The 15,684-nt window shown below is 45.4% G+C and overlaps 1 protein-coding gene across 18 annotated transcripts in view; it reads left to right on the top strand.

Moving 5' to 3' along the window:
* Nucleotides 1–15,684, top strand: part of TTLL7 (tubulin tyrosine ligase like 7) — a 203,459-nt gene that overhangs the window by 180,117 nt on the left and 7,658 nt on the right. For 16 of the 18 annotated variants that reach the window (XM_077277940.1, XM_077277942.1, XM_077277937.1 and 13 more), the window contains one exon: nt 10,683–10,859. In XM_077277940.1, the coding sequence (XP_077134055.1) occupies nt 10,683–10,859 (177 nt within the window). The remainder of the gene's footprint in view (nt 1–10,682; nt 10,860–15,684) is intronic. The other 2 variants (XM_077277950.1, XM_077277951.1) reach the window with 1 other exon arrangement.

Consider the following 15,684-nt stretch of genomic DNA (forward strand, 5'->3'; position numbering starts at 1 on the left):
CAGAGGAGCTGCTCTCAGTGTATACAGAGCCGTATACACCTGTCCTATACAAGTGACAGAGGAGCCGCACTCAGTGTATACAGAGCCGTATACACCTGTCCTGTACAAGTGACAGAGGAGCCGCACTCAGTGTATACAGAGCCGTATACACCTGTCCTGTACAAGTGACAGAGGAGCCGCTCTCAGTGTATACAGAGCCGTATACACCTGTCCTATACAAGTGACCGAGGAGCCGCTCTCAGTGTATACAGAGCCGTATACACCTGTCCTGTACAAGTGACAGAGGAGCCGCTCTCAGTGTATACAGAGCCGTATACCGCTGGTACCTGGTACGCAGGAGCTCTGGTTACATCCGCAGTTGCAGCCGATGTGTTTTCTGCTCAATAATACACTAATATATCACTATCCAGGACGCAATCAGCAGATTATACTCCGGTTTATAGTCCCTAAATGTGGATAATATTTGATTTATGGGAATCTGTGGAGAATTAAGGCTCTAGATGCGGATTATCTGCTCCGGATTTCGTGTAATAGATCGATGATTGCAGCGATAAAGGTGCACGGTCCCTTTAAGGATTAAAGGAGCAGGAGAACCTTTCATGTGCAGTAATTCCCAGGAATGATCACATATGGCCCTCTGAGTGAAGGACGGATGTAAACAGTCAGACCCCAGTAACTGCACAGACGCGGCCATTGCACGCCTGCCCTGTGCACACGGTGCAGGTACCGTCACTCCCCCGCGCTCCTTATTCGGTTTTGAGCTGAAAACAAATAGAGGGAACTGGATGGAGAATACGTGATCCTTCAAGGGTGTCACCACCTGCACCAGAGAATGAAAATAAATCACATGATGGCGGCACACGAGTGCCCCCGCTCCATCTTTACTGTATGGGACAACCACATGCAGCTGAGTGCAGCGCTCCATCATTACTGTATGGGACAACCACAGGCAGCTGAGTGCAGCGCTCCATCATTACTGTACGGGACAACCACAGGCAGCTGAGTGCAGCGCTCCATCATTACTGTATGGGACAACCACATGCAGCTGAGTGCAGCGCTCCATCATTACTGTACGGGACAACCACAGGCAGCTGAGTGCAGCGCTCCATTACTGTATGGGACAACCACAGGCAGCTGAGTGCAGCGCTCCATCTTTACTGTATGGGACAACAACAGGCAGCTGAGTGCAGCGCTCCATCATTAATGTATGGGACAACCACAGGCAGCTGAGTGCAGCGCTCTATCATTAATGTATGGGACAACCACAGGCAGCTGAGTGCAGCGCTCTATCATTAATGTATGGGACAACCACAGGCAGCTGAGTGCAGCGCTCCATCTTTACTGTATAGGACAACAACAGGCAGCTGAGTGCAGCGCTCCATCTTTACTGTATGGGACAACAACAGGCAGCTGAGTGCAGCGCTCCATCATTAATGTATGGGACAACCACAGGCAGCTGAGTGCAGCGCTCCATCATTACTGTATGGGACAACCACAGGCAGCTGAGTGCAGCGCTCTATCATTAATGTATGGGACAACCACAGGCAGCTGAGTGCCATCGCTCCATCTTTACTGTATAGGACAACAACAGGCAGCTGAGTGCAGCGCTCCATCATTAATGTATGGGACAACCACAGGCAGCTGAGTGCAGCGCTCTATCATTAATGTATGGGACAACCACAGGCAGCTGAGTACCACCACTCCATCTTTACTGTATGGGACAACCACAGGCAGCTGAGTGCAGCGCTCCATCTTTACTGTATAGGACAACAGTAACACAAGACCTCTCTAAGAAATTCATATAGATAGGCCACAAGAATGTATAGTTAAAAAATACAAACTTTATTTCAAACAAAAGAGAAAAAGTATCTCAATCATAAATATAAACACATAAATGTAATGTTAATGATGCCTCCAATCTAACATAGGTCCTGGTGAAAAAAATCCACAGTATCTAAATCTCATACAGTATAAACATATCATTCGATATGCCACCTAGTAGCTATTAATATAGATGCATCAATATGATAACGGCAGCTATACAGACAGGTTAAAGTGCATGGTGCCTATGTTTTATTTTATGGCTTATTTTTTGTTTTATTTTATAACGATACCACACATGATTGGAAAAACATCTATGGTGTACCCATACATATAATTAGCCACTGATATGCCTCAGATACTCCAAAGCCAAATACCGATATCAAACTTATTGGACTGATCTGCTCAGCCTCCCTGTAGTCAAGTGCAAATGTGCTGACAGGAGGTATTATAGAGGAACCTGTGTCAGAGATCTAACAATAGTGTTGTAGCATAGCAGACCAAAGTCCTCTGCATGTGGTATAGAGGCTCCCTATAAAATGCAAATGTGCTGACAGAAGGTATTATAGAGGAATCTGTATCAGAGATCTAACAATAGTGTTTTAGCATAGGGTTCTCAGGTCTGGGGTCTTCTATCCTGGTAACTATGCCACAGGTTTCAGTTCTTTCAGTGCGCAGCCTTTATACCGCATGCAGAGGACTTTTGTCTGCTATGCTACAACACTATTGTTAGATCTCTGACACAGGTTCCTCTATAATACCTCCTGTCAGCACATTTGCACTTGACTACAGGGAGGCTGAGCAGATCAGTCCAATAAGTTTGATATCGGTATTTGGCTTTGGAGTATCTGAGGCATATCAGTGGCTAATTATATGTATGGGTACACCATAGATGTTTTTCCAATCATGTGTGGTATCGTTATAAAATAAAACAAAAAATAAGCCATAAAATAAAACATAGGCACCATGCACTTTAACCTGTCTGTATAGCTGCCGTTATCATATTGATGCATCTATATTAATAGCTACTAGGTGGCATATCGAATGATATGTTTATACTGTATGAGATTTAGATACTGTGGATTTTTTTCACCAGGACCTATGTTAGATTGGAGGCATCATTAACATTACATTTATGTGTTTATATTTATGATTGAGATACTTTTTCTCTTTTGTTTGAAATAAAGTTTGTATTTTTTAACTATACATTCTTGTGGCCTATCTATATGAATTTCTTAGAGAGGTCTTGTGTTACTTAGTAATTTTGAATGTGTTATGCTATATATTTATGGACTAATTATGTATACCTGTATAGGACAACAACAGGCAGCTGAGTGCAGCGCTCCATCATTAATGTATGGGACAACCACAGGCAGCTGAGTGCAGCGCTCCATCATTAATGTATGGGACAACCACAGGCAGCTGAGTGCAGCGCTCCATCGTTACTGTATGGGACAACCACAGGCAGCTGAGTGCAGCGCTCCATCGTTACTGTATGGGACAACCACAGGCAGCTGAGTGCAGCGCTCCATCTTTACTGTATGGGACAACCACAGGCAGCTGAGTGCAGCGCTCTATCATTAATGTATGGGACAACCACAGGCAGCTGAGTGCCATCGCTCCATCTTTACTGTATAGGACAACAACAGGCAGCTGAGTGCAGCGCTCCATCATTAATGTATGGGACAACCACAGGCAGCTGAGTGCAGCGCTCTATCATTAATGTATGGGACAACCACAGGCAGCTGAGTACCACCACTCCATCTTTACTGTATGGGACAACCACAGGCAGCTGAGTGCAGCGCTCCATCTTTACTGTATGGGACAACCACAGGCAGCTGAGTGCAGCATTCCATCTTTACTGTATGGGACAACCACAGGCAGCTGAGTGCAGCGCTCCATCTTTACTGTATGGGACAACCACAGGCAGCTGAGTGCAGCGCTCCATCTTTACTGTATGGGACAACCACAGGCAGCTGAGTGCAGCGCTCCATCTTTACTGTATGGGACAACAACAGGCAGCTGAGTGCAGCGCTCCATCATTATTGTATGGGACAACCACAGGCAGCTGAGTGCAGCGCTCCATCATTACTGTATGGAGCTGCTCTGGTTCCACTGTAGTTTAAATGTAGCTTTTTTCCTTTCAGGCCAGCAGGGGTTAATGTCAGTTTTCCTTGCTGGCAGATTGCTGCAGCTTCTGAGTTGCTAGGTCAGCTGATGTGGGTGGTGAGCACTCCCACCATCCTTTAAATAGTCATCTGATGCATCAGCTGACTGTTGAGAGTTATTCTATGCAGACCAGCCCTGGAGCGTGCAGCTCTCTGGTGTCAGCGCAGTATCAGTTACTTCTGAAGTTCGGGGTCCTGTTTCCATGTCAACGCGGGGTGTAGCTTGGCAGCGGTGCCTGGAGCTACGTTTTGTGTTTTTACCTTGTCCGTCCCGTGCTTGTCACTGTCCCCTATGTTTGTACTATATGCGGTGGTGAGGCTAGTGCCCTTGCCGGTCAGTGCACTAACAAGGGCAGTGCGAGGTAACAGCAAGGGACGAGGTTTGTGATGGTGGCGGGGGGGAAGGACCCGCTTAGGGCGTTAGGGAAGTACAGGGACAGGCTCAGGTTGGAGCTCAGGAGGTGTCCCATCCCTCATTCACTATTGTTAGGGCCTTCCTCTCCCTTTTACCATCCTGTTGAGTGTGTGTTGTGCCGTCCACTGACCGACCCCCTGTGGTTTCGTGACAGGAGCTCTGTGGGGGAGCCAACCTGCATACTTTTCTCCCATGGAAGATTGCCTGTATGGTGGTCTCTAAGAAGAACCAGCCCTCAACCCCCTTAACACATACGCTTGGAAGCGGTAGTCCTAGCCCTGGAGACTGGACGGTCACTACAGCCTTTTGGATAAGATTGCATGCAGTATCTGTTCCTATCAGTGGCTCTGGCCCCAGCTTCTGCGGAGCGGACACGCTAATGCACAGTGGAGGAAGCTTTGGGGTGTACACTGGCTGCCACATATCTTATACATCCATGTGCCACTAGTTTGAGAGCCCGAGATTCAGACGTGCCCCTCGGGTGGTGATTCTGCTAGGCTTGAACTTACTTAGTTTTTGGCACTTTTGCACAGCGTTGCCTTTTCATTTTTAAGCAGTGCGCACCCTTGTTTTGGAGCTTTGGGCCATGATAGAGAGTTTTGTGGCTGAAGGTCTGGTCGGTTTTACACAGAGACCCCTTATATTTATATTGTGTGTCCATCACAAGGAATTTTCGGGGTACAGTTTCCTTATTGGTCTCCTCATGGTCAGTTTGTGGGAGGTGAAGTGTGACACCTTCAGGACTGCAAACCCCTTACTCGCCCCTCCAAGAGGAGAGCCAACCTAGACGGAGCTATTAGCTTCTAGATATTCGAAAAAAAACTTGTGAAGGTGATCAATGAGTGGAATAGGCGGCCACGAGAGTTGGTGAGTTCTCCTTCAATGGAAGTCTTCACACACAGGCTGCACAGAGATTTGGCGGAGATGGTTTAGTGACTCCTGCATTGAGCAGGGGGTTGGATTTGATGAGCCCGGAGGTCCCGATATCCCTGGAGGTCCCTTTCAACTCTGACATTCTATGATTCTAGTTCCACTGGGTGGCCGCCCAAGTGGATGCTGGAAGCATGAAGGGCTCGCCAGTGCTTCAGTGAGGCCACCGATCCCTGACCTGCGTTGCGTCCTTCTGGTTCAGAGGGATGGAGAACGGTTTATTGGAGGCCATTCTCTGATTTTAGTGGGTAGCAATAGACTATATCCTTGTTATAGCACATGGCATTGTAAGTTCTTTGAGCCCCAGCATGAACTGGCTGACTTTCATAATTTCAGGCCAGCAATGAAGACGAGACCCCGGACAAAAGTAAACATCTTCATGTCTTCACGATATTTGTGCACCAATACAACCTTCTTGAGATTGCAGCAGATGATCCGCCGATCGTCACTTGGTGGTCGCACCGCTTCAGATCACCATTCATTTCCCTGCAGCGGCCACTACAGGCAGAAACGTGGAATGACGGGCTGTGTCTGATCCACTGTTGCTTGGCGGCTCTCTTCCTTAGCTAACACTGGGGTCCCTTGTAGCCCCTCTGAGTTGTCTGTATGTCTATAGTATGAGGTTATTTTACAATATATCCACCTGACAACGTCATATTATCCTGCTAGGAAAGTTCAGAAGTTTAATTTTCTTTTTTTTCCTCAAGTCCTGTAAAAGTTTTTGTACATTTAATATTTTTTGTTGTGACTCGCGATGGCTTTAAACCTCCAGGCAATTGTATTTATTATTTTTTCTTTAAGAGAAACCTATTTACTTTAAGCGTCTTTCCCGTGGTTTGTGATGCCGGCTGCATCCTCCGCACCCGGAACATTTTCTCGCCTCCCATCTTGGCTGTCATGACATTTTTCCATTAGAGACTATTGGAAGTTGCCCAGAAAATTACCTTCCTTATATCAAGCTGCATAATGCGCAGCATTTTTTATGTGAAACTTTCCTTCCAACGACTCTTTTTTCTTTGTGGAGCGATTTGCAGAAGGAATATTAAAGAATTGGCTTTTTTATCAGAAGTACAAAAAAAAAAATCTGTGATCTATATTCAGACCTGAAGTCCATTTCGTGAAAAGATACGTTCATCTTTTTGGCTTCAGTGTGAAGAAAAAAAATAAATTGAAAAATAAAACGACAAAAAAATAATAAAAGTAGAAAAATAAAGTAAACTGCTGTAACCGCGACTATTGAAATGTCTGAATAAATTGCATACGAGAGCGGCTTACTGCGAGTTATCAGCCAATGGAAATGCCAACAGGCGGCTCGGTGAAGGGGCAAAAAAGTGGCTGACAGACGAGATGGCTCTGTATTTTCACTTTCTGATTGGATTATTAAAGGCTTGAAAATATTCTTCAGTCTAATGCTAAGAATCCCGAGCCGAGGAGAAGAATGCCCGCGGCCGGCGCCGGTAATCCAAAGTGGAAATGCCAATCACAGGAAAGAAGGTCTTGTATGTGTGAGCTAATAACCGGAGCCCCGGATAAGCCTCGCTCCCCACCGCCACCGTCCCTGGAGACACAGGAGCCGTCACCCCCAATGATCCTGTGTACAGGGCTGAGGAACGCGCCGGCTCCCGGTCACCACTAAATCCGTGTTTAGATGGAGTTTAACATATTGACCTCTTATTTGTCTGGTGTTTAATATTCCCCGTGCTCGGCCTGCTTTATCTCCATGCTGATCACTGAACTGAACTCCAACCTCCCCGAGCACCATCTGTCCTTCCTGCGGTGCGGGCTGTCAGCGTGCCAACCTGGTGCCACCGACAAGGTCACATCATCACCGCGAGCTGCCGGCTCGGAGCTGCACTCACTTATACATACTGTCCACAGCACAAGGGACGCTATGTACTGTATATAGGTTTTTCCCGTGGAGCCCGTTTGTAGATCTATATAAGCACACTCTCCTCAACACGGAAATTACAGCACTAAGAAGGGGAAGTGGTGACCGATGGAGATCACCGGATGGAGAGGTTAATGGTCTGCAAATGATGGAAAAATATCAATGAAATATTCACATCATCTCAGTTTATCCAGTCTGGAGGCTGAGGCTCGTGCAGAAATCCCGGCACCTCTGGCCTTGTCTACTGTCACTGAGGTTATTAATGGTTGTCAGAGGAAGGTTCTGCCACCAAATGTACAAATCATCAGGATCTGCCGCCGGCAGCTTCTGTGTAATCACCTACCAATGACGTCTCTGATAGAGACAAGTCCAGAGAGGCTGCTGTCAGCTCCTGTGTAATCACCGACTGATGATGTTCCCAATAGAGGCAAGTCTGGAGAGGCTGCTGACAGCTCCCGTGTAATCACCGACTGATGACGTTCCCGATGTGCTCGATAGAGACAAGTCTGGAAACGCTGCTGGCAGCTCCTGTGTAATCACTGACCAATGACGTTCCCGATGGGGACTTGACGTTCCCGATGGAGACAAGTCTGGAAACGCTGCTGGCAGCTCCTGTGTAATCACCGACCAGTGACTTTCCCAATGGAGGCAAGTCCGGAGATGCTGCTGTCAGCTCCTGTGTAATCACCAACTAATGACGTTCCCGATGGACACAAGTCCAGAGATGCTGCTGTCAGCTCCTGTCTAATCACCGACTGATGATGTTCCCGATGTGCTCGATGGAGACCAGTCTGGAGAGGCTGCAGCCATGAGGGCAGGTTTAGGCCATGCAGGAGGTTTACAGTAGTCCGAGAAGCATGCGGCCTGGGTATGTCATGTGTAAAAGCGGCTCCAGGGACACTTTCATGTTCCCTCATGAAGGCCTCTTTATGGCATTACCCATGTGACCTCCTGACCAATCTCCAGTGGTCTTTGAATCCTATGACAAAAGACTCATCGTTGGACAGACCTCCGTTCCAGCTTCCATTGCTGTCTTGCTTTGCATCAGGATAGCATTTGAGAGTGGTGACGTGAGGTCAGTGGACACAAGTGGAGACCCTGAAGCATCAAAGAGCGGAGTGCTGAGGAGCAGAGGGCGATCTCTCAGGATCCCGTAGGAGTTGGCAAATTTCTTGTGCCACATTAAAGAAAAAAAAAAAATCAGTGATTCCAGAAGGTTTCTTTTGTTTCCGCAATTCGGGGCGGTGCGGACCGTCACTGAGGCCGGAGAACGGGAGCAGACAAGGTGTCACCTGCTAGGGGCATCAGTACTGCATGCGCTCAAACACTCAGCGTCTGCGGGAGGGTTTTGAAGATTCTCAGAGTTTGTGAATATTTGGATGCTGAATTATTAGTTTCTACACCCAAGACAGGAATGGCTGAAAACAGAAAGTAATAGATTGCATTCCCCAATGCAGAGCAGACAGATTCGGGTTCCGTTGTGCCCATGGGCGCCATATTTCCCACTTCCCGGAGCCTCCATCACTGATGATTGCGAGTTTTGCCTTCCGGCGACAATCCGGTTGTGACAGAAGCGGCTCAGATCTATTGGGCTGATGTATTTTTTTTGTTTTATTTTACAAAGTATTTCCTTGGTTTTTGTTGACACACATCAAATAGAGAAGAAGCAAATTGATCTGCGGGGACGGCGGAGCGCACTTCCCTTCAATCAGAGGCATTTCGAGTACATAAATGTTCTTACACACGTGAGATTTGGGAGCCGGTCCGGCAGTCAGAAGAAAATGGAAATCATTACGTTTTCATTACACTGGAAGCAGGCCGGAGTCGCCGCATTTATTTACTTAAATGTTTTTTTCTGTTTCTTTACGCTCTTTGATCTGCGCTCGGCATTGGACAATTGAATTTTCTCCGGTTACATATTTGTTATTAGTTTTGCCGTGATTACGCCTCGCTGTATTCTGAAGTCTACTTGGAATCAATCTGGATTTTCTCTCATCATATTTCATAACTACTAAAAGCTGCTGACAATTTCTCTCCGTGTGATCGCTGTGAACGGCCGCCACGTTCCGAGCTTAGGGGACATGGCAATAACGAAGCTGCGCCTTTCTGGAATCATAGAACCTCATGTCATGCAGAACTTTTACTGGAAAAGGGGGGAGGTCTCGTATGTATTATCTACAGTGCATTTCTGGAGGACTGTGCATTAAATAGGGTTTGATTGATTTCCAATGGAGTAATGTAATACCTAATTTCTCCAGTGGGGGTGCTGCAGTAAAACTCAACATTTGGTGGTGCATTCCTAAGCCAATCACTGGTGCACAAAACAGCAGGACAATTTGTGATCAACTTTTGTCAACCCATTCTATAGAAAAAAAACTTGAAAGCAGCAGCATGGATGGCATTATAGGCATTATATAGTAGTACTGACTAGTGTAGCTGTGAATCCAGTTCTACTATTAAACCGTACTAGAAAGTAGAGTCATTGTGGTAATTGTAAAGCACAACTGACCAGTGTAGCTATTAATCCATAACTGGTGTGAAATAGAATAGGTACTTAAAATAAGTAAGATCATTGAGCACTGTATACAGCAATATTGAACAGTGTAGCTGTGAACCAAGCCCTGGAGTGAAACAAAATGCTGACTAGCAAAGAGCAGCATGGAGGACACTATACAATACTGCTGAGCATTTAAGCTGAGAAGTCAGCACTGGAGTGAAACAAAGCATTTACTAGAAAGCAGCAGCATGGAGGCCATTATACAGCAGTACTAAACAGTGTAGCTGTGAATCCATTGCTGGGGGTGCAGTAAACACTAAAAAGCGGTAGCACTCACTCTCTGTCACACACTCTTCCTCTCTTCTCCATACACATAGCTGTAATCTGATCTCTCAGTGAGCTGGCAGTACGAGCTTCATTATAGCAGATTTTTCAGAGTGAGTAGTGAAAGAAGCAGATTTCCCTGATAAGATGTCGCTTAACGTCTCTTTACTACTGGTATTGATTTATGCAGTTTGTTGAAGTCCTGTCCGGAGTATCCCCCAAACCGGCCAGTACCTCCACTTTTGGGTGGGTTGTACTTCAGTCCTGCCTCGTGTCAGACTGGCACATGTCCGCGGTTTATGACCGGTGGAAGCCATGTGTGTATATTTATAGAGAAGCTGGATACTGCAGCTCCCGCGGGTCACGGCCACGTTGGGGGTCACCCAGCTTTCCTAGGGACAGACAAGTCTGCGCTGAATTACTGATATTTATTATTGTAGGGTTGAACACTGTTTTTTTTCACAGCTTCTCTCCATCTGTCGGCTTTGGCTTCACGTCTGTGGGTCTGTTCCAGCAGATCGCGGAGGGGTCACACGTCATATTCCACCCCTCGCTCGGCTAAACCTTCTGTTTCGTATAACGCTCTTATTTTGGCATTTGTGTCGGAGAACATGAGGTCATTTGTGTGTTCTTTGCCAGCAGCACCTCATGGGAGACGATCTTCAGCAAAAGCACCGAGGTCGTGACACCCGACCAGCTCCAGTGTTGTCATCGGCTGGTCCAGCTCTGCAAAAACTGCCTGCTTGTGGTTTACAAATATGCAAGCGATCCGCGAGGCTCCGCGGCGGCCGCGAGTCCGGATGGGAGCGACACAAGGTATTGATTAGAACATTAACTATCCTCCCGGTAAATCCTGCGTCGCGGTGATGGACATGGCCGCCTGCCCTGCTGACGCACGCACCGCACTGTCCGGAGGAGCTCGTCTCTCAGGACGCCCCGCACATGTGTTAAAATCATCTTCCGGATATTTGCGCCGCGGCTGATAAACCACTGCCTGGAAAGCGAGGGCAGTTTCCTCCCCAAAGTGAAAAAATGCAAGATGAGCGCTTCCTCCCTAATAAACCACATTTATATCGTTTATAAGGAACCGTCAGGCATTAGAGACGGTTCTTGTCCGGAGCTGTAAGTCACACGGTGCTAATGGGAAACAGATCTGTGCGAAATCTGCATTCCTGGAAGATCTCGCCAGATCTGACCCTCCCTGTGTAATTACCAGTGGGGGCACCAGGGGGCAGTACTGCACGACTTACCGTCTGTACATGTGTAGATCATAGTGCTGCCCCTTTATGTCGCATTCTGACAGTTTTCAGTGTGATTTTTTTAGGCATTTTATTTATAGGGGTGTAGCTATAGGATGAGTCTTAGTCTCCAAATCTAAAACTTTCTGCTCAACTTCTGCTTCAAAACCTCCTCAAAATACTCTGTGTGTCCATATCGAAATAGCACAATTCTGCCCAAAAAAACCCCATCAAAACCCTCAATAAAAACTCTGGTAAAATTCCGTGTTCTGCTGTGATATTGGTGTAGAGATCGCACCATAGAACTGACATGATGCGTTTCTAAAACATGCTGAAATAATCTGCGACGGCGCTGCGGGCGAGTTTTGGTTTTCAAGGAATGTAAAGCAAATTTGAGGGACTTTAATGTGGATTTTGGTGCTGAATTTTCACCAAAAACACGTAAACAAACTGTGTGAACATACCCTATGAAATACTAGGAAAGAGTCCTAATGTGAAAAACTAAAAAAAAAAAAAATACCATGACATTTATTAACACATGTATGATTTTATCCAGGAGGAAATACTAAATAGTGGAGGTTTATGGAAAAAATCATCAATAACAAAACAAAATATCCCCCCCACAATGCCTCGCTTAATGTTCACTAATTATATCTTAGTTTCCTGCAAGAAAAAGACTAAAATTGCTGCTAAAAAGTAATTTTTGTTTTGTTAACGCGACATCTGAAAGTTTCCCGAAATGTGCAAAAACATTTTTTACAGTGCACACCTCCCTCTTGTCTTTTTTCCGCGCTCGTTATTTACGGTCTTGTTCACACGCTGCAGTCAGCACGTCCCAGCCTCGCGGCCATTATCCACCAGCCTTTCCGCCTCTCTTATCTTTATTAGATAAACGCCTCATTTCAGAAGAGCAAGAAAATGGCCGACTGGATCCTTAGAAGCATTTCAGATGTAATTTGGGCCGGCGGCGTCAGCAGAATAGTTAATTGTGTGTGTAATCGTCCAATGGAGCGCGAGGCGGTCGTGCGAGCGATTGTGTACAGACTACGATAAGATGAGCGCGCTACGTGCCTCCCCAGAACTCGCCCGGAATTAGAGCACGGGCGATGGGTCACTAGTTATCGCTTTAATAAAAAACATAATATTTCTGTCTCCCTGGATGTTAGGAGACTACAACTCCCAGCATGCTTGGAGACCAGTTCAGTAGGGTAGGCCGTGCTCACATGGGGCTATTTTAGGCCAGTCTCACACATCCAGATAATTCCGGTACTGGAAAAATCGGTACCGGAGTTATCCGTGTGTCCGTGAGCTCACGTAGGCCATGCGTGTGGCACACGTGCGGCACCCATGTGCCGACTGGGTACCACACGGAGCGTGCAGGAGACAGCACTAGAGATATGCGCTGTCCCCTGCATCTGGTGCTGAAGTGGCCATTCATATCTTCTCTCCAGCAGCGTTCGCTGGAGAGAAGACATGAAAAATCCTTTTTTTTTTTTTTTTTTCGTGTTTAAAATAAAGATCCCTGTCCCCTCCCACCCCCTGTGCGCCCACCCGCTGTTAATAAAATACTCACCCGGCTCCCTCGCTGCATCCTCTCCGCGCCACACCTTCTCCTGTATGAGCGGTCACGTGGTGCCGCCCATTACAGTGATGAATATGCGGCTCCACCCCTATGGGAGGTGGAGCCGCATATTCATGACTGTATTGGGCGGCACCACGTGACCACTCATACAGGAGAAGCCGGTGGAGAGGATGCAGCGAGGGAGCCGGGTGAGTATTTTCTTTCCAGCGGTCGGGCGCACAGGGGGTGGGAGGGGGGTGGTGACAAAGATCTTTATTTCTACCTAAAAAAAACAACAAAATACAATGATTTTTCATTTCTTCTCTCCAGCGAACGCTGCTGGAGAGAAGAAATGAATGGCGGCTTCAGCACCACGCTGGGGGGACAGCGCTTACTGTAGCGCTGTCTCCTGCACGGCACACGGACTGCACACGGACAGCATCCATGTGCGGTACGTGTTTTACACGGACCCATTGACTTTAATGGGTCTGTGTGATCCGTGCGCTCCCATGAACACTGACATGTCTCCGTGTTTTTCAAACGGACACACGGTCCGTGAAAACACGCCGACATGTGCAGAGACACATTGATTTTAATGTGTCTACGTGTGTCAGTGTCTCCGGTACGTGAGGAAACTGTCACCTCACGTAGCGGAATCACTGACGTGTGAAACCGGCCTTAGGAGGTTTTTTGGGAGGAGATCCACTCCAAAATCCTCTTAACATATGCTCAGGAAACTCTTCCAATTCATTCTATGGGAAATACACTTTGCTGTTGAGAGGAGGTTTTTTGGGCTTTTTTTTTCTTGTTCTTAATGGATTTTGAAAAAAAAAAAAGAAAAAGAGTGCCCGATACTTCATGATGTTATCAAAAGGCTACACACACACACAGTTTTTTTTTTTAGATGAATAAATCCAAACTTTTTCGAGTGGAAACCGCTTCAGGAAGTGCTGCATTTTGGGCAATTTTTGGAAGAGTTCTTGCTTTCCTGAAGCTTTGTTTGCAGCCATTTTATTAAACGGCACCTAGTCGGAGAGGTTTCCTTCAGGATCTGCTTCAAAGGCAATGTTCTCATGGAGAGTTTTGAGAAATTGGCCTCAAAAACGGCATTAAAACTCTTCCAGTTCAGTTTTGTGGGAGATCCACTTTTCTGTCCAAACGAGGAGTCTTTTCAATTTTTCTTTTCCCTGAAGAGATGTTGAAAAACGCCTGGTAGAAAAAAAAAGCGCGTGTCTCTTTTCTGACTGTATTCAGAGTTGTTGTTTTTTTGTTTTGTTTTGTTTTTTAAGTATTCAACAGAAGTTTTTTTCAAGTGAAAACTTCTTTAGGAAATGCCAAAGACTGGGAAACTTTTTCTCCTGAAGCACTGTTTTCAGTCTTTTGTTTGGACTGTTTTTGGAGAGCGTTCTTTCAGGATCAACTTTTCCATCAGGTGTTTTTCAAAACTTCTTCAGGATAAAAAAAAAAAAATCTGAGAAATCTCCTCACATAAACAGTCCTCTGACCCAAGTATAGGTGCAAAAGACTGATTGAACATAGAAACGAACGGAAAAGTTTTTCCAAGTGTTTTTGAAGCAGTTTTTGGAACGCATACAATCCAAAAACCATTTAAAAAGCTTTGTGTGAACAAAGTGTAAAAAGGAGTTTATCAAAATCTTCCAGAAAGAAAAAGCTCAATAAATTATCTTTACAGCGAAGTGGTTTCCCCATAGAAAGGAATAGGAAGAGTTTATCAAGGTTTTTTTTTTCTTTTTTTTACATGGGGATTTTGAAGAAAACTGGTTATAAAAAATCCCCATAAATTTGATTTCAACATAGCCTTAGAATATGCACAGATCGTTTTTTTGAGAATGACAAAAAAAAAATTTCATGCAGAAACTGTTAAAAAAAAAAAATACAACTTCTTTGGAAAGTTTTGGAAGAGCTTTTCTTTTCCTGAATCTATTTTCTTGGACAGTACTTAGTTTCCACCACCAGGCTTTTTTCTAAATTTCGCCAGGTGCAAAAAATAAAAAAAATAAAAAACTCATATGACCAACAAAGTTGATTCATAAGCTGATCGGTGACTCTCCAAAAGCTTCTTAAGATCTCAAATCTCCTCAAAAAGATCCAATGTGCACATACCCTAAGGCCGGCGTCACACTCAGCGTATGAAAATACGGTCCGTATTTTACGGCCGTAATACGCAGAAATGTTCCAAAAATAGTGGTCCGTATGTCATCCGTAGGCAGGATGTGTCAGCGTATTTTGCGCATGGCATCCTCCGTATGTAATCCGTATGGCATCCGTACTGCGATATTTTCTCGCAGGCTTGCAAAACCGACATCTAATGGATTTATGTGCTCAAATGTTTGTTAAAACATATATACAATATATATATATATATATATATATATATATATATGTGTCATTGAGACATATATATATATATATATATATATATATATATATATATATATATATATATATATATATATATATATATATATATATATACACTGTATTTATATTTAATTCAGCGTGATATATGTGAAAAGCCGGTAATTCAATTGCCGGCTTTTCATTTCTCCTTCCCAAACCCGACAGGATGTGAGACATGATTACATACAGTAAACCATCTCATATCCCCCTTTTTTTTTTTGCATATTCCACACTACTAATGTTAGTAGTGTGTATGTGCAAAATTTGGGCGCTGTAGCTTGTAAAATAAAGAGTTAAATCGCGGAAAAAATTGGCGTGGGCTCCCGCGCAATTTTCTCCGCCAGAATGGTAAAGCCAGTGACTGAGGACAGATCGTAATAGCCTAGGGAGGGTCCATGGTTATTGGCCCCCCCTGGCTACA

Source organism: Ranitomeya variabilis, chromosome 8 (genome assembly GCF_051348905.1).
Source record: "Ranitomeya variabilis isolate aRanVar5 chromosome 8, aRanVar5.hap1, whole genome shotgun sequence".
NCBI classification, from domain to species: domain Eukaryota; kingdom Metazoa; phylum Chordata; class Amphibia; order Anura; family Dendrobatidae; genus Ranitomeya; species Ranitomeya variabilis.